Raw genomic sequence first — 24,470 nt, 5'->3', positions numbered from 1 at the left:
TAACTGGGGAGAGAAAAAAGTTCCTCAGATTTACATAAAAAGATCACAGATTTTATTTCTTTACAAATGAATTTTGTTTTGGGGCACCTGCGTGGCTCAGTCAGTTGAGTGTCTGATTCTTGATTTCAGCTCAGGTCATGATCCTGAGGTTGTAGGATTGGGTCCTGCACCAGGTTCTGCACTGAGCATGGAGGCTGCTTGGGATTCTCTCTCTCTTTCTCTCTCTCTCTCTCTCTCTCTCCCTCCCTCCCTCCCTCCCTCCCTCCCTCTCTCTCCCCTCTCTCCCCTCTCTGCCCCTCCCCTACTTATGCACGTGTGTATGTGTTCCCTGTAACATAAAAAACATAAATTAAAATGAATTTTGTTTCAATTCTGATTGAAAACACACAGCTTTGATACTTGAACTTATTTTTTTTGTTTATTTCATTTTATTTTTTGTTCTCATTCATTTTATTTTTTTAATTTACATCCAAATTAGTTGGTGTATAGTACAACAGTGACTTCAGGAGTAGATTCCTTAATGCCCCTTACCCGTTTAGCCCATCCCCCCTCGCACACCTCCTCCAGTAACCCGCTGTTCTCCATATTTATGAGTCTCTTATACTTTGTCCTTCTCCCTGTTTTTATATTATTTTTGTTTTCCTTCCCTTATGTTCATCTGTTTTGTATCTTAAAGTCCTCATATGAGTGAAGTCATATGGTATTTGTCTTTCTCTGACTAATTTCGCTTAGCATAATACCCTCCAGTTCCATCCACGTAGTTGCAAATGGCAAAATGTCATTCTTCTTGATTGCCGAATAATACTCCGTTGTGTGTGTGTGTGTGTGTGTGTGTGTGTGTGTGTGTGTGTGTGTACGTACATATCACATCTTCTTTATCCATTCATCCATCGATGGACATTTGGGCTCTTTCCATACTTTGGCTATTGTCGATAGTACTGCTATCATTGGGGTGCATATATCCCTTCGAAACTGCACACCTGTATCCCTTGGGTAATGCCTAGTAGTGCAATTGCTGGGTCGTAGGTTGGTTCTATTTTTAGTTTTTTGAGGAACCTCCATACTGTTTTCCAGAGTGGCTGCACCAGCTTGCATTCCCATACTTGAACTTATTTTTTAATGAAAAAGTACACTAGATTTCAGCAAGTTTTATTGCATTTGTGTGATGGAATTTGGGACCCTAAGTTATTAGATTTTTGTTAAGAATTTTTTTGTGAAAAAAAATTTCATGTTTTATAAAATAATTCCTCTGGGATTATTTTATATTAAAGTAAAAAATACTCTATTGCTATGCAGCATTACTTTAACCTTTCATCACTTAATGTAACGTCTTTTGCTGGTGGTTTTGTAGACTTTAGTTTAAATATATTCATTTATTTGGGGGCTCCTGGCCGGCTCAGTTTCTGGAACATGAGACTCTTGATCTTAGGGTTGTGAGTTTGAGTCCCATGTTGGGGGTAGAGATGACTTAAAATCTTAAAAAGAAAAAAAATACACACACACACACACACACACACACACACACACACACACATGCGCGCGCACACACACGTGGCTTAGATGAACATCTGACTCTTGATTTCAACTCAGGTCACAATCCCAGGGTTGTGGGGTCAAGCCTTGCATCAGGCTCTGGGCTGAGCATGGAGCCTGCTTGGGATTCTCACTCTCTCTTTAATAATTATGTGTGCGTGTGCATGTGCGCGCGTGTGTGCACATGTGCATTCATTTATTTGGTTGAAAGCACTAACTACTTTTTTTTTTCCTTTTCTCTAAAGCTGAAAACCCGTCAAGGAACAGAACTGCTAATTCAGTCTGATAATGACACTGTTATTAATGATTGGTTTAAAGTTCTTAGTAGTACTATCAATAATCAGGTATGTGTTTGACTTAGGTAAATGTTTTTACTTCAGAGCTGTTTTTCTTTTCTGCTTTCTAATTGACTATTGCATATCTAGTTTCCAATTTATATGTGATAAAACAGGTGGGGAAGGCACTGGTCAGTTTAGCAATTCCCCAGGGCTCGTGGAGACTTAACATTCTCAATTCTATAATATTTGCTATTAGTGGATTTTAAATAATTTTCAGATTGAAGGATTGGTCCTAAAAGAAATCGTTCAAGAAGAGGGACAAACAATTCCTAGTGCATAGTATTTATTCAATGATTGATGAATTGGGAATAGTGCTATTTGGTGGAGGCAGGTCCTAGGCAGTTATAAAATGAATAAAGCTATAGTCTCTTCATGAGCACCTTTTCTTTCCTCATGATAGCTCTCTAGCTACCCCTTAGGCGTTCTAGTTCCTCCCCTCACTCCCCTAATCATGGAGGTGTTCAGTACCCTCCCATTCCTGGTAAGTCTCCTCGTGTGTGTGTGTGTGTGTGTGTGTGTGTGTGTGTGTGTGTGTAATATACTATATATGTATGTATATATATGTGTGTGTGTGTGTGTAATATACTATATATATACACACACACATATATATACACACACACAGCAGATATAGAATATAGAATATATGTATATATATAACAATAACAACCAAAAAGAACCTCAAATTTGTATCCTGCAGCTGTGTTAGTAAGAGCAGGAAGAAACAAATAGGGACGCTACTTTTCCAGACTATATTCTTACCCACACTGTATGGGGACATGTTCCTGATTAAGGATCATAGGTCAGTGACAAAAAGAAAAGTGAATACTGAAGAAAGTGTGTTATGGTTTTAAACTAAACAAAGACTGAAAAAAAATTGGGAATCACGGGCTTTAGTGAAGACTGAGAAGTCTTTCAGAGACTGTAGGTGAAGCCTCATTATTAATAAGATTTGTGATCTTGGGGCACCTGGTTGGCTCAGTCGGTTTAAGCATCCAACTTCAGCTTAGGTCATGATCTCATGGTCTATGAGTTCATGCCCTGTATTGGGCTCTGTGCTGACAACTCAGAACCTGGATCCTTCTTCGGATTCTGTGTGTACCCCTCTCTTTCTGTACCTCCCCCCCCACTGGTGTTCTCTCTCTCTCTCTCTCTCTCTCTCTCTCTCTCTCTCTCTCTCTCACACACACACACACACACACACACACACACACACACACACAACCATTAAAAAAATAAGATTTCTGATCTTACTGAGGTATTCTACCTCTATGGGCATCCATTTTTTTCACTTATAAAATAGGGAGGTTGGATTTGATTGTCTCCCAGTATCCTTTTAAGCTCCAGTGTCTTTATGATGCACTCAGTTCAAAACAACCAGATTTGGAATCTTGAGTATTAACTCTTACTCCTCTTTTTACCTCTTATAGCCAGTCATTCATTCACATATATATATATGCAGTTTGTATATATTGTAAAACTCCTTTGCAGTTTGTAATATTGTATATTTCTGAATCTTGTCTCTTCCTTTCCATTTATTCCTGAAACCTGATCAGGACTTTATATGTTAGATAAGAGTCACTTCCCAGTTTTTCTTATTTCATCTCATCCCCCACCAATATGTTCCTAATAGTATTGCTGTATGAAACTTCCTAATGTTAACTTTATAATCCTCTCCTGCTCAGAAACCTTCTGTGACTCTCATTAAAATTCAACAACCCGAGCCCAGTCTGTCTTTTCAAATGTACCTTCTTTCTACTCTACCCAATATGGGCTTTCAGCTCTAGTCACTGTAATCTGTTCCCAATCCCTTGAAAAGCAAGTATGGCTGCATTCATTTAATAAACATGAGAGTGCTTTATGCACTGGGGAGATATAGCAGCATGCAACCACATGCTACACATTTCTATATGGAGTTTACAGCCAAAGACAGAAGATTACTGAAGACAGATGACTGAATAGTTAATACAGTGGAATGTAGTGAGGTTTATGATGGTAAGGGATATACAACTTACTATGAAAATACCAGTTAAGGAGGGGCTAACCTAGTGTAGGGGTCCAGGAGAGCCTTGCAGAGAGAAAAAGGGTTTTTTTTTCCTTTCCATTTAAGCCTTATAGGATCAGGGGATAAGCCAAGTGAAAAGAGAGTAACATCAACTATGAAATTTAAAATATATACTGTTTACAAAGTGGCAAAAGATACTGTAGAAATATGCACAATAAATGTAGAAAGAAGCACAAGACTCCTGCAGGGAAGATTGTAAAACTTGACTGAGAGACATGGGAGAAAATCTCATTATATGTTCATGGATTGAAAGATTCAGTAATGTGGAGCGCCTAGGTGGCCCATTCGGTTAAGCATCTGACTTCGGCTCAGGTCATGATCTCGTGGTCGAGTTAGAGCCCCGCATCGGGCTCTGTGCTGACAGCTCAGAGCCTGGAGCCTGCTTCCGATTCTGTATTTCCCTCTCTCTCTGTCCCTCCCCCGCTCATGCTCTGTCTCTCTCTCTCTCTCTCTCTCTCTCTCTCTCTCTCTCTGTCAAAAATAAACATTTTAGAAAAAATTTTAAAAAATAGATTCAATAATGTAAAGATATATTCTTCCAAATGATTTATAAATTTATATATTTGAGATTTTTGAACCTCCTTCAAAATCTCACGGAACTTGACAAGCTTGTTCTAAAATTCATACAGGAATATAAATTTGGTAAAAGTAAGACACTCTTGAAGAAGAAAGTGGAAGGACTTGTTCTCTCAGATGTCAAGACTGTATAAAGCTGTATTAATTAATAGAACATGGTATCCATACCAGGCTAGATATGCAGATCTATGGAACAGAATAAAGAACACATACCTTTGGACACTTTATGCTAGATTTAGCGTTGTAAATAAGGAAGAATAAGCTTTAAAATAAATGGTACTGGGTCAACTGGATATCTAAGAAGAAATTAGAACCTTTTTTTATGCTCTACACAAAAATAAGTTCTAAGTGGAGTAAAGACATCAGTGTGAAAGGCAAAGCAATGCTTCTAGCTTTGAAAACTCACTTCAGTTTTTTAACCCGTAAAAGTGACTGGTCAGGCTGTACATGAGCCCTGGGATTTCTTTCAATATCTAAAATCCATGAATTGTGAGTAATTACTAGCTATTGATACAAAGTATAATTTGCAACATTTGTTGGTGTGAAAAATTAATGTGCCCTAGGCTAGTTAGCTTTATCTTGTAGTATTAGCACAGAATGTAGCTTCATCATGTTCTGTCACCACAGATTATATAGTCTGACCTTTTAAGTCTTGTTACTATAATTCTTATGCAGTCGATCTACACAAGGGAAGATAGCCTCATCATCAGTATATAAACCCATTGTCATGTGAATTATTAGCATTTTTTCTCTTTTGAAATCAGAATTAATTTCCCCCATCTAGAGGAAAAAGAATACTTTTAAAAAGTTATCAAGTATCTAAATCATATATATCATATACTAATTAGTTCCCTAAAATCATTTAGGAGGATCAGTTACTGATTATAATGAGAACTATGCTATCACATCTAAAAATAGTTTCAAAAGTAATATGTGTTTGGGAAATCTGTAATCAATAGACAGTAGAAACTGATGAAGCAATTGAAGAGGAGATACCAGATTCACCAGGAATAGAAAAGCATGATAAAGAGAAGGACCATAAAGACCCTAAGAAACTTCGTGGTAAGTTATTCTTTATATGTTTTGCTAGTAGCCTTCAGATTAACTGAATGATTAGAAAATCATTTCTGCTTTTGTTCTCCCATATTCTGAAGAAGGTTAGGCCTGTTACAGGCATTGTCACGGACATATAACAATGTAAACACATGAAAATTTGATTATTTTAATTCTTTACTATCTATTGTTTGTGCTCTCAACTTTCCTCATATACAGTTCCTTTCAAGAAATTTACTTTTTGGATATTTTTTATGGTAACCAAAAAAGAAATCAGATTGATGGCAATGTAGGATGTTATTCACGTGGTTCCATTCTTAGTGTAGAAGTAATTATGATGAGATTTTGTTAGCTTAAAGTACAAATAAATAATTGTGACGGATACACATATCTCCAGACTCCTAGTCCAGTAAGGATACTGCAGGATAGGGACTTGTTTATGTTTTATAGACATTTTTTTCTGGTCATTTTACCTTCTAAAACTGATGGAGAGTCAAAGAAGGTATAAGTAGTATCATTTATGAAACACTGAATATAAATTAAAATAACCAGTGTCTTAGCACATATACCAAAGAAGGTATAGTTCATTGTCAGTGTTTAGTGATAAAAATGAAATGTTTTGCTTGGTTTATCACTTTGAAATTGGGTCTGTGTTAGCTTGATTCTTCACGTATTACTCTCAAACTATGTTAAAGTTACAATAACTGAATTTATAACTGATTTTTACATTTGAGATTAATATGTTTTGAGTGCTAGGTGGAAAAACTTTCATCAAGAAGTTCTTATTTTATGAAATGCCTAATATCTGTTTGTCTTAAGCCATGAAAGTGTCCAGCATAGATTCTTCAGAACAGAAAAAAACGAAGAAAAACTTAAAGAAGTTTCTTACACGGCGCCCCACTTTGCAAGCTGTTCGTGAAAAAGGTTATATCAAAGGTAGATAGAAGTGATGTTTTTACTAATGTTGGCCAAAATCAGAAATAAGACATTTTAAAATAAAAACTGAAAAATTTTTGACTAGTAAAAATGTTTTAATTCTTTAGAGTTACCAGGTTCATTGGTTATAATACATTTGAGTGATTAAAATTGATATTTTAATGCACATGAAGGGTTTAAAACATTGAACAGACCTAAATACCAGACAACCCTGTACCAGAGGAATTACAGGGATGTGATGGATGGGTAGGAGATACGACAATAAAGATGTTTAGTTTTGAGATGCACAGATCAGAAGAAATTTTGAATAATTGGTCCCTAACACAGTAGAAAGAAAAATATTGAACAATTTTATCTTGATTGTTTGCTTTCAGTTTTCATTTCAGGTGATTTTAAAATTCATATAAGGTGTGTTTTCCTAATTAATTTTTATATTTGTTACTTCATTTGTAAGTAGTAATAGCAATAATGCACTAACAGGATCTTTTTTTAGTAAGAGTATTCTTTAAAATCACATATACTTGTGTATGCCTTTATTTTTTACAAGCACTTTTAATTTCAATGATTTCTAGTACATGACTCAGTGACATTAATTAGTAAATAAAGATACAGGTAAAGGTAATATATAACACATACATGTCTTTGAAATTTCAAACAAAGACCATCACTGGAACATCTGTTTGCAAAGCATCTAAAATACACAAATGGGTTTCATTAAAAAGATACTTAAAACTAGGTGGAGTTCAGCCAATTAAGGGATTCAAATTAGCAACCTTAAGAGTTATCGGTAAACAGGGACTCTGAGATGATGCATATGAATTTTGTATATTGAGTTTAGAACCTTAAAAAAAGCCTGACAAGTCAATGAAAAGAAACTGCCATTAATTTGTTCACCAGGCTTTTTCATTGAGAAATATAAACTGTTGGTGCTTTATAGTGTTATGCTGCCTTATGGTGATAGGAGATTGTGTTTAGCACTTCGAGTATTTTGTTTTCCTGGATACTTAGCACAAATGTGTCATGTCAGAACCGTGCTTTTTTCTTTTTTTAATGTTTATTTTTGAGAGAGAGAGAGAGAGAGAGAGAGAGAGAGAGAGAGAGAGAGAGACCGTGAGCAGGGGAGGGGCAGAGAGAAAGGGAGACACTGAATCCAAAGCAGGCTGCGGGCTCTGAGCTGTCAGCACAGGGCCCGATGTGGGGCTCGAACCCACAAACCACGAGATCATGACCTGAGCCAAAGTCAGACACTGAACCGACTGAATCACCCAGGCACCCCGTGCCGTGCACCATGCTTGTTTTAATACTTAAAGAAATATTTCAGTATTTACTAAGTGTTAAGTGTTCACCTAGGTGCCATGAATATCTACTGGTGTTCAAGAATTGCAAGGTCCCTGCCCTCATGAAACTTACATAAAAATGAGAAATGGACAAGATAACTTCAAATAGTGCTGACTACTCTGAAGAATTTACCATAGTAATAGAATAGAGAGTGATTGTAACTGGGTTACCTTAGGCTGCTCCTAAGGTTTTTCTAAGTAGATGATACTTTAGCTGAGGGTGGGAGTGAAAAGAAGGAGCCACGTTTGGGAGAGAGGATCGATCTCTGCAAAAGGTGTAGAAAACAAAAAGGCTCTCAGGTAGAAATGAGTCAGGGTGTTTGTGGAGTTTAATAAAAGCAGGACAGTTGAGTTGTTTGAAGTGGCATTGGAAAAGGGCAGGCAAATCACAGAAGGCGTAAGTCACAGTTGACCGTGTCTGGCACGGAAATGTCTTGATGGCACTGTGAATGGTTATCACCATGTTGCAAACTAAGTTTTAGCAAGATGGTTTATTTTAAAAAATAAATCTCTTTCAGATCAAGTATTTGGAGCCAATCTTGCTAATCTGTGTCAGAGAGAAAATGGCACAGTGCCAAAATTTGTGAAGTTATGTATTGAACATGTTGAAGCATATGGTAAGAGAATGATTTTTTTTATGTTAAACATACTAACCCATTGTTTTGCCATCAGAATCCCTAGGATTTTTATGATTTTTGAGTGATAGAACAGTTGTAAGATATTAAGAAAAGCATCTTGTTTGCAAAAAACTTACATGTTTATACTTATTTTAAATTAAGACCTTTGCAGGCACCTGTTGAATGTTCTGCACTTCTAGTTGATTAAGCGTATGGTATTCTTTGAAGCCATTTGGAGTTGGCATTTGCTTGAAATGAAGAAGGTGATTATGAAACTGAGTTTATTAAGAAGTGGTAGTGTAGAAGGTTGTGTTTACTTACCAAGAGAGTGTTCTTTCTCTTTAAAATAAAAATGAGATCACAGTTTAAAACTGTTAAATCAACTATGAAGTGTCTCAATAGACCAACCTTCTTATGTCATTTCCTGTTAAATAAGACTTAAACCAATTTATATTTTGTTAATGTTAAAATGTTTATAATACTTATACCTTTATTATATAAATATTATGCTTAGAATTTATATTATACAAATATATAATATTTTTAATAAAATAATATCTTGATGGTAATCACATTAACTTGTATCTGTACATCATCAAAAACATCTTGTATAGTTAAAACATTTGCATAATTTGTAATTTCTGCCAGTTTCAGATCTTGTCTCTGGTTTTTCTTGACAACACGCCTTTATTTGAAACTATATGAAGAAGCACATTAGATAGTGTGTGCTTTGTTAAATGTGTACAACCTTATCATTTAATGAACATTTGAATTTTTTAGGCTTAATGGGATGAATTTCAAATGATTCTATTCCATATATAAAATAAGTTAATAAACTGTCAAATTATCAATAGTTTTTATAGAACCTTTACTTTTTAATTGCTAGCTTATATTAAGTTTATTACAAGCACTTAATAGGACAGCCATGTTTGAAAGAGTGCTTTAAGATGTACATCCACATTATAAAATGTGCAAAAAAATGGATGGGCTGATTTTACTGGTTTCCTTTACCTGTTGAACTATCCACAGGTGCAGAAGTTTATCTTAAATTGTTAGTATTTCAAGTTTGATGAGGTGATTTTTTTTGAAATGATCCACCAGCCTCATGATAAACAAAGTAGAATTGTTGCTGTTTATTAAACATTTCCACCCCCTCTGTCTCTGCCCAGCATCTATAAAAAGCCAGTTAGAGGAAAAGAGTATTTGCCCATTTGATTTTAGGCTAATGTTAATGAAGAACGATTCTGAAACATGCAAGCATCTTTAGAAGAGGCAAACACCTACTTTAAACACAAAAATACTGTAATTTTCTTTTAGGTTTGGATGTTGATGGGATATACAGAGTAAGTGGCAACCTTGCTGTGATCCAGAAACTGAGATTCGCAGTCAATCATGGTAAGATTGTACTCCCTATTGTTATGTGCAAAAACTCTCATAACTGTTAGAATAAGTTTAAAGTAAGTTTTAAAAATTTCCTATTCTGTTTTTCAGATGAGAAGTTGGACTTGAATGATAGTAAATGGGAAGATATTCATGTTATCACTGGAGCACTCAAAATGTTTTTTCGAGAATTACCAGAACCTCTTTTTACATTTAACCATTTTAATGATTTTGTTAATGCAATTAGTAAGTATGTCATTACACTCAGGTTTTTTTTTCTAGATGTTGAAAGTCCTCTGTACTGATTAAGCTACTACATTCTGTTTGATCTTTTAAATTTTTTCAAAGGTTTTACTTCAGAAATTTTAAATGTGACCACCAGATGTCACTGTGTATTACCAAATATCAGGTTCTAAAATATGTCACTGTTTTCAATTTCATGCAAAATCTCCAGTTATTATCTCTTTTTCAGAACAAGAACCAAGACAGCGAGTCGCTGCTGTTAAGGACCTAATCAGACAGTTGCCAAAGCCAAATCAAGATACAATGCAAATTCTTTTTAGACATCTCAAAAGGTAAGAGGTTTACCACGAAAGAGAGAGAGAAAGAGAGAAAGAAAGAAAAAGAAAGAAAGAGAGAGAGAAAGAAAGAAAGGGAGAGAGAGAGAGAGAGAAAGAGAGAGAGAAAGAAGAAAGAAAGAAAGAAAGAAAGAAAAAGAAAGAAAGAAAGAAAGAAAGAAAGAAAGTAATTAGTGTGAAAAAAAAGAAAAAAGTAAGACAAATGCATGGTTATGAGATGTGGCATGGTACCCCCAAAGCCAGGTCAATGTCACTGAGACGTTGGTTCAGGTCCCAGCTGAGCTAATTGCTATCTTTGTAACTTGAAAAAGACCATTCCTTTGGGCCTAGTACCCCATAGGCAAATGGTCTGCTATGAAAGATATTTAGTTAAAGTAAATATTATATGTAAGCATTTATATAATACCTAGCACATAAGTGTCCAGAAATTGTTAAAGTTAGTTAATATGAAGATGAGATTGGTTAAGTGATGAATATTAAATTTAAATTACCGTTAAAGCCATCATAGCTTACTGCTGTAGTTGTTACTGTAGTTACTACAGTACTATATTTATATAGTTAATATAGTGCTATATACTGTAGTTACTATAGTTACTTCTTAGCCATTTTAATAACTGATTTTTGTCTTCTGATAGAACACTAGAATACTAAAATAAATTATCCCAACAAAGGAGATTTAAAACACACATAAAATGAGTAAAATGAAAAATTAATCTCTGTACCCTAATGAAATTTTTCTCCCCATCAATCTGGTGGAGTAATTATTGTTACCTGAGTTGTAGCTCATACTTACATCTGTGTCTTAATTTTGTTAGAGTATATACAGTTGTACCTTTCAGCTGTGTTTATCCAAAAGAAACTTTCACATGGTGTTTGGACTGAGTTCTACTTGGTTAAGTAGCTTAGTTTAGGAAAATGAGCATTATTTCTTATTTCTCTTTTTTAAAAATTTTTTTTGTTTATGAGAGAGAGAGCAAGAGCACGAGTGGGGAGGGACAGAGAGAGAGAGAGAGAGATACACACAGAGGCAAGCAGGCTCTGTGTACAACCTGAGCTGAAGTTGAACACTCAATAGACTGAACCACCCAGGTGCCCCATTATTTCTCATTTCTAAATGCAAACTGTTTATAATACAATTTGAAGAACTTTTCCTCTCTGCTTACTCTTTTAACAATTTATTTTTTCCTTCTTAGAGTTATAGAAAACGGAGAAAAAAACCGAATGACCTATCAGAGTATAGCAATTGTTTTTGGTCCCACTCTGTTAAAGCCAGAGAAAGAGACTGGTAACATAGCAGTTCATACTGTCTACCAAAATCAGATCGTAGAATTAATTCTTCTGGAAATAAATTCCATCTTCGGGCGTTGATTCTTACTGAAGACAACCTGTGGAATAGAAGTTGGATTCGATCAGATTTCAAACCCTGAATATGATGTGTTTAATTTTGGACCAAGCAGTTACTCTTTGATTTTGCACTTTTTGGAGGGATCAGAAGGGAATGGGAGAGTCAAGATGTGTGTTAGGCCCTCATATTTGCTGCTTTGTTGCAAGTTGATATAACTGTGTGTAATTTTGAATTAATTTTATCCTGAATGTGTGCATTTCATACTCTGAATTTCAGTAAAAATCAAAACTTGCAATTCTAACCAGTCGTATACACTGGATAATTTGGTAAGAAAAGTATGTTTTTTTGTTTTTTTGTTTTTTTCAAACTGGATAATGTAGAATTTCTTCTCATGATTTGTTAGATTCATCACTTGATAGAACAGTACTCACTATCAGTTATTTTGAAGACGCTCTTGGGCATTCTAAAAGAAATGAAGTACATCCTTTTTGAAACCTGTGTATTTTTTTTTTCAGGGTTTCTGCATGCAGTGGTAGTCTAAGTACTACAAGTCACTATAACCCAGATGTAATCCCTTGTGCAGCCTTGCTGCCTGTTAACTGTGTTGCACAGCATCCTTACTGGATGGATGTCTTAGTTGTTTGTTTGGGCAGCACACTAATATTACTTAACACACTGTGATACTGGAGTTTAACTTAGCATAAGTCAGTTCAGGGTATTTTTGGGCTGTCTGTGCTATACTGATTTGTAGCTAAGCATCCTAATTCTGTCTAGTGCCATACTGAGTTCTTGGTATGACCCTGTGGAAACAGACATTAGTTGATGTAAATATAAGCTAAAGACAATGTCCTTTAGCTTATGTATATAATTTTGTTGTATAGTCTCAGAGTACATGCTAACCTGACATTTCTAATCATGATATTGGTAATCTTTTCCGTGAATATTAGGTTTCCTCCAGAAATAGGCTGTTATTTGAGAAACTTAACTGTGTGCACTTTTAGATTTTAATTACATTTACAGGCAAATCACTGTAATGCAAATGGTACTGGAAAAATACTGAATAGACTTGCTAAATGGCAAATGCACTACAAGAGGAACCTTTTAGATAATTTAATATGTACAGAATACATTAGAAAAAATTTATTACAGAATTCTAACTGCAGTATGAATAGTGGAAACCCATATGTAAATTAGATGGATGTCAAATGGAAAATGACATTGCTAAATTTGAGAATTTCTTTTTACATTACTAATGTAGGTTGATTTGTACAATAAAACAGGGTTTGGAAGGTTTTGTTACAGAGAGCATGGTCTGTTAAAGATATTTTAAGATGTATTTTTCTAGATTAACTGATGTATATGAAATGTCTAATCTGAATAAAGAAAACTATAAGAGGTTTAGAGATTTTCCATTGGAAATGTGCATTTTGGTTTTACTTTTTTCTTGTTTTTGCATTTACTGGCATACTCATACCTCATTTTTAAAAAATCAATTGAATCTAGCATTTCATGTGGTAAATATGTTTTCCTCATTTTCCACACCTTTTCTGCTCCCTGCCATGCCAATACCTCCTCCACTATCCCCCCTCCAATTTTTATTTCTTCATCAATATTTAAAAGTGGATACTTTTGTAATTGAGACTCTTTTATTAGAATTGCATTTGTAATTTACAGATTGCCTTCCTTGGGAACAAATAGTTTTTGTATGATCTGCCTAAAAATCTCTCACCTGAGTTTTGTGGTAAAAATATTGTTTGTTGTTGTGATCTTGTTAGATTGGTAACAAACCAAACTACTTGATAGCTATGAAAAGCAGATTGTTTTGGGCAGGGAGAAAAAGCCCCAAAATGAGAATGTTTATATTTGCCTAACAATGTCCTGAACAATACAATATGCTTTAGAACTGACCCATATAGTGATTGTATGCCAGCAAAACAATTAGACTCAAATCAGTGATGCTCTTTTTCTTGGTAGCTGTGGACATAACAAAGATTAAAATTGTCCTGTGTTTCTTGTTTCAAAGTACATACGTGTGTATGTGGGGTCTTAAATGTTTTATTAGTCTACAGCTAATTCGTTTATTGTAATATTGTATGTACAGTGACATAAATGTCTTGTGTTTTCATCCTTTGTGAATTAAAAATTCTCACTTTTTTTGTAATAGCAAAACCAGTAATATTTTCCTGTCTTGATAACTTGATTTTTAGTAGAAAACATATTAAAGGCTGAAATAAATTGTCAGTGGAATTTCATTTGCTAATAGGCCTTTTCCTTCAAAATGTCATTTTAAAAAGTAGTTGGAAGTTGAAAGGAAAAGTATATTCAAATATGAATTAGAAGAAAAATGTTCATTTAAATTTTACAGCAGTAAAACTACCTTTTACTCTGGAAAAATGATGTTGTCTTTTAGGTAGAGGCAAATCTGCAAATATATATATATATATTTTCTTATGGGAAAAGCACCAATGGGATAATTCAGCCAAACTGGGCTGAGGCACATGTATGTGTATATAAATGTGTGTGTGTGTGTGTGTGTGTGTGTGTGTGTGTTTGTGTGCCATTGCTTACATACAAATGAAAATTTCATTAATAATAATGGCAGATATCTGGAGACCTTTGTGTTATTTTAGTTCTATCCCATGATTCTTTGTAAGCCTGTCATATTAGATGTTAAGATAGCAGTAAGAGGAGAAAGAGTTATTCTGTAATTTTGCCAAGAGATTCTTTTTCAGCTCATGGGAGAGATCCTCTAATTAAATATTTAAAGTAAACATGCAGTTTCCCATGACACTAATTTCTCCAACATATTTAGGCTTTTAAAAGACACAGAGGAGTCTACAACATGTCATTTTAGTAAAGAAGAAAATAAAAATAGTCAAATGGGCATCATGCTGTCAGTGGCCTAATAAAAGTCAAATGTTCAAAGATTACATCTATATAGAGACCTGAAAATGGGTAGAAAATAAGATTTTGTGGAATTTTCTAGTTTCTCTGAACTCAAGCCATCAGCTCTAATGATCCTCTTTTATAGAAAGCACTCTGTAGTACAAGACTAGAGAAGGTGTTTAATAGGGACTGTAGCCTGTAACAATCCTAGATGCGGGGCATAGTCTTGTTTTTGTTTGTTTTTTAAACAGTATTTCAATATAACTACTACAGTTGTATTAAATGCAACTTTCGTTTTAAACCAGAACCCCCCCCCCCCACAAAATAAACAAATAGCAAAGGGGGCTGCAAAACAAAATCAAGTCTTACAATAATGGTGTATTAGAATCTATTGGAAATTCACAGGCTGCAAACCCAGGCCAAGCAGAGTCAGACTTCGTATTCTAGAGAAGGGGGAGGTACAGAATGCCTAATGAGACATTCTATAACTACTAAAGACAAGGGAGTTCTCCTGAAGAATCTCAATTAGTCTTCTCAACTGAAGTTTTGTGGGCCAGTGGTGGCTGTAAATATATTCAGCTGGATTGAGCTTTTACAAATTAGCCTTATGTGAATATGGCACTTAAATGAACTCTTTCATTTCCTTCATTGCTTCCCTTCTCCCACAGGAAAAAAAGGAAAGAAAAAAAGCACTTTCATGGTACTCTCATAAACAGAGCACTTGTAGAACAAGGTAACTGTTTAACAAACCATTACAAAATGTATTTAGAAAAGTCTGATTTCTTACTTTTTTCTCATCACCCCCCCCCCCTTTATTTTACTTCCTCTCTGTGTTTTCAGAAAAACAGTTTTTGGTAAAGATTTTTAAATTATTAATGCTGGTAGCTAAATCTTTCAGGTAGTTCTAATAGTTGTAATGTCATGAACCTTGTAACGCTAAAATTTGTGGTGACATCATACCAACAAATGATGCTGTGGAAGCTCTTATCAGCAGGGCCTTTGCAGAGGTGAACATCAAACACTCATCTATCTCATGGTGGAGTGACCAGTGAAGATTCAGCATAGCATTCAAGGCCTTCTTTCTCCTCCTGGACATTTTGAGAGATTGTTTATATTTAGGCAAGAGAAATGGGACTCTTAGACACTCAAGTAAAACTGAGTCTAACTGATTGATAAAGCAGGACAGAACAAATAGGGGCCCTAACATTCACAGCCTTACTTTATGGAAGCACAAAGTAAGAAGCTTAAGGCTGGAAGGAAGACCTATCTTGATTAGTTACATTATTGTCTCCTTAAACTTCACAATCAATTTTAAGTAAAGCGTATTTTGCCATGTTCAAATACTATCATTTGAAGAACAAACTAGTAACTTCCCTACCTATTCTGACCATCTGTTTTCAAGCTAAGTTAGTTTTTATTTATGTGGTGTATTGAAACTTCATTTACTTATTTTACATTTTTAAAATTTTTTAAACTTTTAATTTTTTTACTTTTATATATTATGTACATCTATTATGAATATAGATGTGGCAGAGAGGGTATATATTGCTTTCTGCTGGTCTCTCCTAGTTCTAGTTATATAATCAGGCTTAAGTGGTTGTATTTCTACCTGCTGACATTCTGGATTAGCCATTGTGTTCATTAATCTCTTTAATATGGATGTCTGCTTTCACTGGAGTTCTAGAACTATGCTGTCCAGTACTATAGCCACTGCACACATGTGGCAACTTAAATTTTCATTAAAATTAAGTAAAATGAAATTCAGTCACAGTAGCCACATTTAAAATGTTCAGTAGAAATGTGGAGTCTATGGCCACCATATTGGGCAATTCAGGTATAGAATATTTTTTATCCTTACAGAAAATTCTTCTGCACAGTGTTGTTATAGAAGGTTGGTTGTGAGGAATAAGCAATTACAAAATACAAAATTCAAAAATATATGCTCTAAAGCATTATATTTCATAATTCTCCCTCATGCGCATCTCAAGTACATGACACTAGAAGAATTTAAAATCAAGAAGAGATAATATTTTTATACAAGGGCTGCCAAACTTTGAATATTTGTCCCATTATATGCTGTCATTATAGGGGGCTGGGAGAGTAGTAAATGTGATTAGACTTCTAATACAGCTCCATCAAAATGCTTGCAATTTGGTGAAAATCAGTTTGAAACTGTGGCTTAAAAGCTTCAGTTGACATTGTTCTCTGGAAATTTAGGAACTATGAGATAATTAACATTTCTGATGCTATGTCACAGTATTCTTGCATTCAGATTTTAGGGACTTTTCACCTTGGTGGGAAAGATTTTCTGAAAGATTTTCAAATCTTTCAAGATTTTCTGAAATCTTACTTTTTTTTATTCTTTTATGCAATCTTTATAAAACTTTTTTTTTTCAACGTTTATTTATTTTTGGGACAGAGAGAGACAGAGCATGAACGGGGGAGGGGCAGAGGGAGAGAGGGAGACACAGAATCGGAAACAGGCTCCAGGCTCTGAGCCATCAGCCCAGAGCCCGACGCGGGGCTCGAACTCACGGACCGCGAGATCGTGACCTGGCTGAAGTCGGACGCTTAACCGGCTGCGCCACCCAGGCGCCCCTATAAAACTTTAAAAAAAAAATAGATTCAAGCTAGTTAACATACAGTGTAGTATTGATTTCAGGAGCAGAATTTAGTGATTCATCACTTACATACAACACCCAATGCTCTTCCCAACAAGTGCCTTCCTTAATGCCCATCACCTATTTAGCCCATCCTCCTCCCCACCTCCCTTCCAGCAACCCTCTGTTTGTTTTCTATATTTAATGGTCTCTTATGGTTTGCTTCCCTCTGTTTTAATTTTATTTTCCCTTCCATTCCCCTATGTTCATCTGTTTTGTTTCCTAAATTTCACATATGAGTGAAAGCATATGTCTTTCTCTGATTGACTAATTTTGCTTAGCATAATACACTCTAATTCATCCCTGTTGTTGGAAATGGCAAGATCTCATTCTTTTTCATCGCAGAGTAATATTCCGTGTGTGTGTGTGTGTGTGTGTGTGTGTGTGTGTGTGTGTGTGTGTGTATACACATACACCACTTCTTTATCCATTCATCAATTAATGGACATTTGGGCTCTTCCCATACTTTGGCTAATGTTTTTATTTTTTTTTAATGTTTATTTATTTTGAGAGAGACTGAGCATGAGTGGGGGAGGGCAGAGAGAGAGGGAGATACAGAGTCAGAAGCAGGCTTCAGGCTCTGAGCTGTCAGCACAGAGCCTGATGTAGAGCTTGAACTCAAACCATGAGATCATGACCTGAGCCAAAGCCAGATGCATAACCCACTGAGCCACCCAGACACCCTACTTTGGCTATTATTGATGGCACTGCTATAAACATTGGGGTGCATTTGCCCCTTCGAACCAGCATTTTTGTATTCTTTGGATAAATACCTAGTAGTGTAACTGCTGGGTGGTAGAGCAGTTCTATTTTTAACTTTGCGAGGAACCTCCATACCATTTTCCAGAATGGCTGCACCAGTTTGCACCCACCAACAGTGCGAAAGGATTCCCCCTTCTCGGTATCCTCAGCAACATCTGTTGTTTCCTGAGTTGTTAATTTTAGCCATTCTGACGGGTGTGAAGTGGTATCTCCTTGTGGTTTTGATTTGTATTTCCCTGATGATGAGTGATGTTGAGCATCTTTTCATATATCTCTTAGCTATTTAGATGTCTTCTTTGGAAAATTGTCTATTCGTGTCCTCAGCCCATTTCTTCACTGGATTATTTTTTGGGTGTTGAGTTTGATAAATTCTTTATAGATTTTGGATACTAACCCTTTATCTGATCTGTCATTTGCAAATATCTTCTCCCATTCTGTTGGCTGCCCTTTAGTTTTGCTGATTGTTTTCTTTGCAGTGGGAAGCTTTTTACCTTGATGAGTCTCTAATAGTTCATTTTTGCTTTTGTTTCCCTTGCTCCAGAGACATGCCTAGTAAGCAGTTGCTGCTGCCAAGGTCAAAGAGGTTGTTGCCTGTTTTCTCCTCTAGGATCTTGCTGGATTCCTGTCTTACATTTAGGTCTTCTATCCATTTTGAATTTATTTTTGTGTATGGTGTAAGAAAGTGGTCCAGTTTCATTCTTCTGCATGTTGCTGTCCAGTTTTCCCAGCACCATTTGCTGAAGAGGCTGTCTTTTTTCCACTGCATATTCTTTCCTGCTGTGTCGAAGATTAGTTGGCCATATATTTGTGGGTCACTTTCTGGGTTCTCTATTCTGTTCCATTGATCTATGTCTGTTTTTGTGCCAATACCATATTGTCTTTGTGCCAATACCATATTGTCTTCAAGCTTTGTAATACAGCTTGAAGTCTGGGAATTAGGATGCCTCCCACTTTGGTTTTCTTTTTCAAGAATGCTTTGGCTATCAGGATCTTTTCTGGTTCCATACAAATTTTAGGATTGTTTGTTCTAGCTCTGTGAAGAGTGCTGGTGTAATTTTGATGGGAATTGCATTGAATGTGTAGATTGCTTTGGGTAATATAGACATTTTTAACAATATTTGTTTCAGTCCATGAGCATGGATTGTTCTTCCATTTCTTTGTGTCTTCCTCAGTTTTTTTCATAGTGTTCTTATAGTTTTCAGCATACAGATCTTTTATCTCTTTGATTAGGTTTATTCCTAGGTATCTTAAGGTTCTTGGTGAAGTTGTAAATGGGATCAGTTCCTTGATTTCTCTTTATATTGCTTCATTATTGGTATATAGAAATGCAAGAGATTTCTGCACATTGATTTTGTATCCTGCAACTTTGCTGAATCCATATATCAATTCTAGCAATTTTTTGGTCAGATTTTCCATGTAGAGTATTGTGTTGTCAGCAAAGAGTGAAAGTTTGGCTTCTTCCTTGCCAATTTGTATGCCTTTTATTTCTTTTTCTTGTCTGATTGCTGAGGCTAGGCCTGCCAGTACTATGTTGAACAGTAGTAAGAGTGCACATTCCTGTCATGTTCCTGACCTTAGGGAGAAAGTTCTCAGCTTTTCCCCATTGAGGATGATATCAGCTATGGGTCTTTTATATATGGCCTTTATGATGTTGAGGTATATTCCTTCTATCCCTACTTCCTTGAGGGTTTTTAATCAAGGAAGGATGCTGTATTTTGTCTAATGCTTTTTCTGCATCTACTGAGAAGTCATGTGGTTCTTACCCTTTCTTTTATTAATGTGATATATCACATTGATTGATTTGAGAATATTGAACTACCCAACAGCCCAGAAATAAATCCCACTTGATCGTGGTGAATAATTCTTTCTATGTATTGTTGGATTCTATTTGCTAGTATCTTGTTAAGAATTTTTGTGTCCATGTTCATCAAGGAAATTGGTCTTTCTCTTTTATAGCAGGGTCTTTGGTTTAGAATCAAGGTAATGCTGGCCTCATAGAGTTTGGAAGTTTTCCTTACATTTCTATTTTTGGAAAAGTTTCAAAAGAATGGGTGTTCTTCTTTAAATGTTTGGTAGAATTCCCCTGGGAAGCTATCTGGCCCTGGACTCTTGATTGTTGGGAAGTTTTTGATTAGTGATTCAGTTTCTTCAATGGTTATGGGTCTGTTCAAATTTTCTATTTCTTCCTGTTTCAGTTTTGGTAGTTTATATATTTATAGGAATTTGTCTCCTTCTTGCAGATTGCCCAATTTGTTGGCATATAATTGCTCATAATATTTTCTCATAATTGTTTGCATTTCTGTGATGTTGGTTGTGAGCTCTCTTCTTTCATTCATGATTGTATTTATTTGGGTCCTTTCTTTTTTCCCTCTTCTTGAGTGCACATGGAACATTCTCCAGAATAGATCACATACTGGGTCACAAATCAGCCTTCAACAAGTACAAAAAGATTGAGATCATATCATGCATATTTTCAGGCCACAATCTTTGAAACATGAAATTGACCACAAGAAAAAATTTGGAAAGACCACAAATACCTGGAGGTTAAAGAATATCCTACTAAATAATGAATGGGTTAACCAAGAAATGAAAGAGGAAACTAAAAAGTACATGGAAGCCAATGAAAATGAAAACACAACAGTCTAAAACCTTTGGGATGCAGCAAAGGCAGTCATAAGAGGGAAGCGTATAGGCTTTCCTAAAGAAGGAAGAAATGTCTCAAATATACAATCTAACCTTACACCTAAAGGAGCTGGAAAAAGAACAGCAAAGCCCAAAACCAGTAGAAGAAGGTAAATAATAAAGATTAGAGCAGAAATCGATACCAAAATCAAAAAAACAGAAAAGATCAACGAAACTAGGAGCTGGTTCTTTGAAAGAATTAACAAAATTGATAACCCCCCTAGCCAGACTTATCAAAATGAAATCTTATTTTAGAAACAATAAAGAAATGGTTCTAATGAGAACTTTCCCTTGAGATCCAAGTTTCTTCACCTTGTATTTACTTCTGATTTTTAATAGTACCTTGTAAGAGATGGAGATCTTGACAAACTGACATATAAAATTTCTCTTTAAATGAGAGCTGACAGGTAGTCATGGATACAGGGAAATTTTTGGTTGTCTCAAAGTTAAGTAGGTCTGTATGTGATTTCACCAGATGATTGCTTGAGTATGGACAGTGACATGGTACATAGGTTCTATACACTGTATGGTAATTAGCATTTTTCATTTTTGTCTCTATCAGAATGTTTATTTTAAGGGTCCCAGGCCAGATTCTTTCAGAGATGGTACTTCTATGCGTAGCTGACATATATAATGCTCTGACTGAAGAAAATGCTACTGTTGTATTTTCAACCTTGTAAGGCTTTCTGTTAAGAAGAATCTTGATATTTCTAGTGAGTATAATAGTTTGTTTTTCTAATTAAACCAACTCATTGACAGAATGCTTCAGTTCAGACTTAAGCAAAACCTAGGGTGAAGAAGCTTTGCTGTCTAGTAAAATTAACTCACAAAACTCTCTTCTTATCTTCTCATTAAGAAGTACATGGGAACATGAAATGCTACTTTCTGTGTCTTTTCCTCTTTTATCTCCCCTCCCCTTCTCTGTCTCAGTAGTTGCTGTTTGCTTTATTTAGATGATCAAGTGAGTGGCTACTCACAGAGGCTGTTTGGGGACTTATTGAGGCCCTTGTGTCCACAGTGTGCAGGTTTCCTGAAGGGGAGTTAGACTTAAAGAGGAATCAAAGGCCTGTAGGGAAGCCAACACAACTGCATCAAGGTGGAAACTAAACCTTTTATAAAGAGCAATCCCAGTATCTTTGGATGACATAGTTCTATAAGATTCCCAGAATTCAACCCTTTATGCTAGATGACCAGATTTTTTTTTTAATTTTACATGTTTATTTTTGAGAGACAGAGCGTAAGCAGGGGAGGGGTAGAGACAGAGGGAGACACAGAATCTGAAGCAGGCTGCAGGCTCTGTGCTGACAGCAGAGAGCCTGACGCAGGACAACTGCGAGATCATGTCCTGAACCGAAGTCAGATGCTTATCCAGCTGAGCCACCCAGGTGCCGCTAGATCACCAGATTTGATGTAACATTTCTGACATCTGGCTACATCTTATGAATGCCCTCTCTGATCATGTCCTTGTTTCCTGACTTGTTAGATTAGCCAAACTGATCGCCTGAGCATTGCCAAAACAGTGACAACCTTCTTACCCGTTGGATCACTCATTAACGGCTGTGGCATATTCAGTTGGCATTAATGGTTCTACAAAGCCAGCATCAGGCAAGATGCAATAGCTATTTTAAATGAAGGGTGGTGCTGAAACATCTCTCACTGAATAAAAGGTTGTGAAGAGAGTTAATATAAACAATCTGCTAAGAGTCCATTCGTTCAACAAATTCAGTGAATGTGTTTTAGGTATTTAAGCATAGTGTTAACCTCTGGGGGATAAAATGGTAAACCAAACAGATGGAATCCTTGCTTTTATGTTTACAGTTCTGAGGTTGATAATATGATAACTGGTATATATTTAATTCTGACACCTGTTTTGAGTAGGTGCACTCAGAATGGCCAATCTCAAGTAGTTTTATTAGTGTGTCTTCCAAATTGCCTATTTGTGTTGTGGTCATGCCAGTCTACTGAGATTGAGCTAGCATTTATTGCTACGTAATTGAGTAACATGTTGAGAATGACATAATTCTTGAGTGCTTTTTCAGGTGAAGTAAGGCAAAGCTTGTCAAATACAAGAAATGTTGAAGACTGTGATGAAGCATAGTTTAAAGAGGTGTGGTTTTAAACTGCAAATGGATCACCCTGGCATGAAACAATAAAATGTGAACTGGAACATTCTCACCGAAAGTGTTAGGAAAAGCATGGATTTAATAACAGTAGTGGCCCCACAAGAGATTCACATCATACTTCGTATAAAATTAAATGTGGAGAGGATTCTGGAAACATGGTGGTGGTGAGAGCATTCTTTTTCAATTCATACATTAAAACAACAATATAATCACATTGACCCTAAAACTAGGTAACAAGGTATCTTCATACCTCCAAATACTAGTAGGTGGGATTAAAGCACCAACACCTCCAAGGTCTGCAATGATATTGGTGTCTCAGAGGAACAAGGGAGAAGAAACAGGGTAGCATCTGCTAGGTCTGAGAACAGAAGAACCACAATATAATCATCAGGAATTAAGGGGCTAAAACATTAGCCTCTGGGAATTCTCAAAACCAACTTGGCAAAGCTTTCTTCCAGGACAAGTCACATTAAAGAAAAGTTGCTGAGAGTGGAATCAAAATTGAACAGGATAGGGACAATAGACCAAAAAGGTGGTCTAGTTCAAAGTGGGGAAGGGAAGTAGAGCCAGGAAACCCCAGGAATCAAGCTGTCATATTTTTTAACGCAATGCAAAAACAAGGATGAATCTGTTAACAAAGCTTTCCTGAATCCTATTTCAAAAGTTTGAGTTAATTTTACACAAATTATTAATAATTACACAATAATTATAAGTACCAAAAAATAAATTTACACAAAAACAATCAAAATAATAGTATCAAGGCCAAATCCCGTATTAAGTTATAGGAAAATAAGGAGCAGAATAACATCCAAGTGGAAAATGGAAGTATGCCAAAAACACATGCCCACAAAACTGAAACCTATGATTGCAAAAGGAACTCAGTCTCTAAGAAATGGTAAAAACATAAAAGAAGAACATAAAACAGAATTACAAGAAATAAGGTGACAACTCAGGAAAGAATTAGAAATAGGAGGAGATATTTCAGAATTGTAAATAGAAACCTAAGAGCAGACAAAACAATGCCCTGAAGGAAGTAGGTGTAAAAAAGAAAATTTTAAATCAAAAATAAAGATTTAAGAAAACATCATTTTAAGATTAAAAAGTGTCATTGAAGATAGGCAAAGAAGATCAAACATGTAATAGGAGTTTATAAAAAAAAAACAAGACAAGCAAAAGACATAAAAATATTTCAAGAACCCTGGAATTGGGAAAGACATTGAAATTCTGTATCGGAAAAGCACAGCAAATAATTAATATTGACCTAAAATAACCAATACCAAGACATCATCTAGAGAAATTACTGGACTATAAAGAAAAAGAAGCAAATCTTTTGGGCATCCATTTAAAAAGGGCATGTGATTTGTATTAGATTATCAGAATTTTCAAAAGCAACACTTTATACTAGATGGAAATGGAGAAATATATTTAAGATTCAATTTAAGGGAAACAGATTGAATAGAAAAGGCAAATTCTGTGATACCTAAATAAGACATTAATTTGTAAAGAAATGTAAAGAGAAACTAAAAGGAGATATGTAGCACTGTAGTATAATTACATAATGCCACTTACTATTTGGAAAATATGAATGATTATTGCTTA

General features: G+C 35.5%; 1 protein-coding gene across 3 annotated transcripts in view; it reads left to right on the top strand.

Annotated features, from left to right (window-relative positions):
- ARHGAP12 (Rho GTPase activating protein 12) overlaps nt 1-14,010 on the top strand; it is a 122,080-nt gene extending 108,070 nt beyond the window's left edge. For all 3 annotated transcript variants that reach the window (XM_047865780.1, XM_047865782.1, XM_047865781.1), the window contains 8 exons: nt 1,779-1,877; nt 5,472-5,574; nt 6,385-6,501; nt 8,357-8,455; nt 9,773-9,850; nt 9,947-10,081; nt 10,308-10,410; nt 11,607-14,010. In XM_047865780.1, coding sequence (XP_047721736.1) covers nt 1,779-1,877; nt 5,472-5,574; nt 6,385-6,501; nt 8,357-8,455; nt 9,773-9,850; nt 9,947-10,081; nt 10,308-10,410; nt 11,607-11,781 — 909 coding nt within the window. In that variant the 3' untranslated portion in view covers nt 11,782-14,010. The remainder of the gene's footprint in view (nt 1-1,778; nt 1,878-5,471; nt 5,575-6,384; nt 6,502-8,356; nt 8,456-9,772; nt 9,851-9,946; nt 10,082-10,307; nt 10,411-11,606) is intronic.
- The last annotated feature ends 10,460 nt before the right edge of the window (nt 14,011-24,470 follow it).

This window comes from Prionailurus viverrinus, chromosome B4 (assembly GCF_022837055.1).
Source record: "Prionailurus viverrinus isolate Anna chromosome B4, UM_Priviv_1.0, whole genome shotgun sequence".
NCBI lineage: Eukaryota > Metazoa > Chordata > Mammalia > Carnivora > Felidae > Prionailurus > Prionailurus viverrinus.
This window is presented reverse-complemented; position numbering and strand designations above follow the sequence as displayed.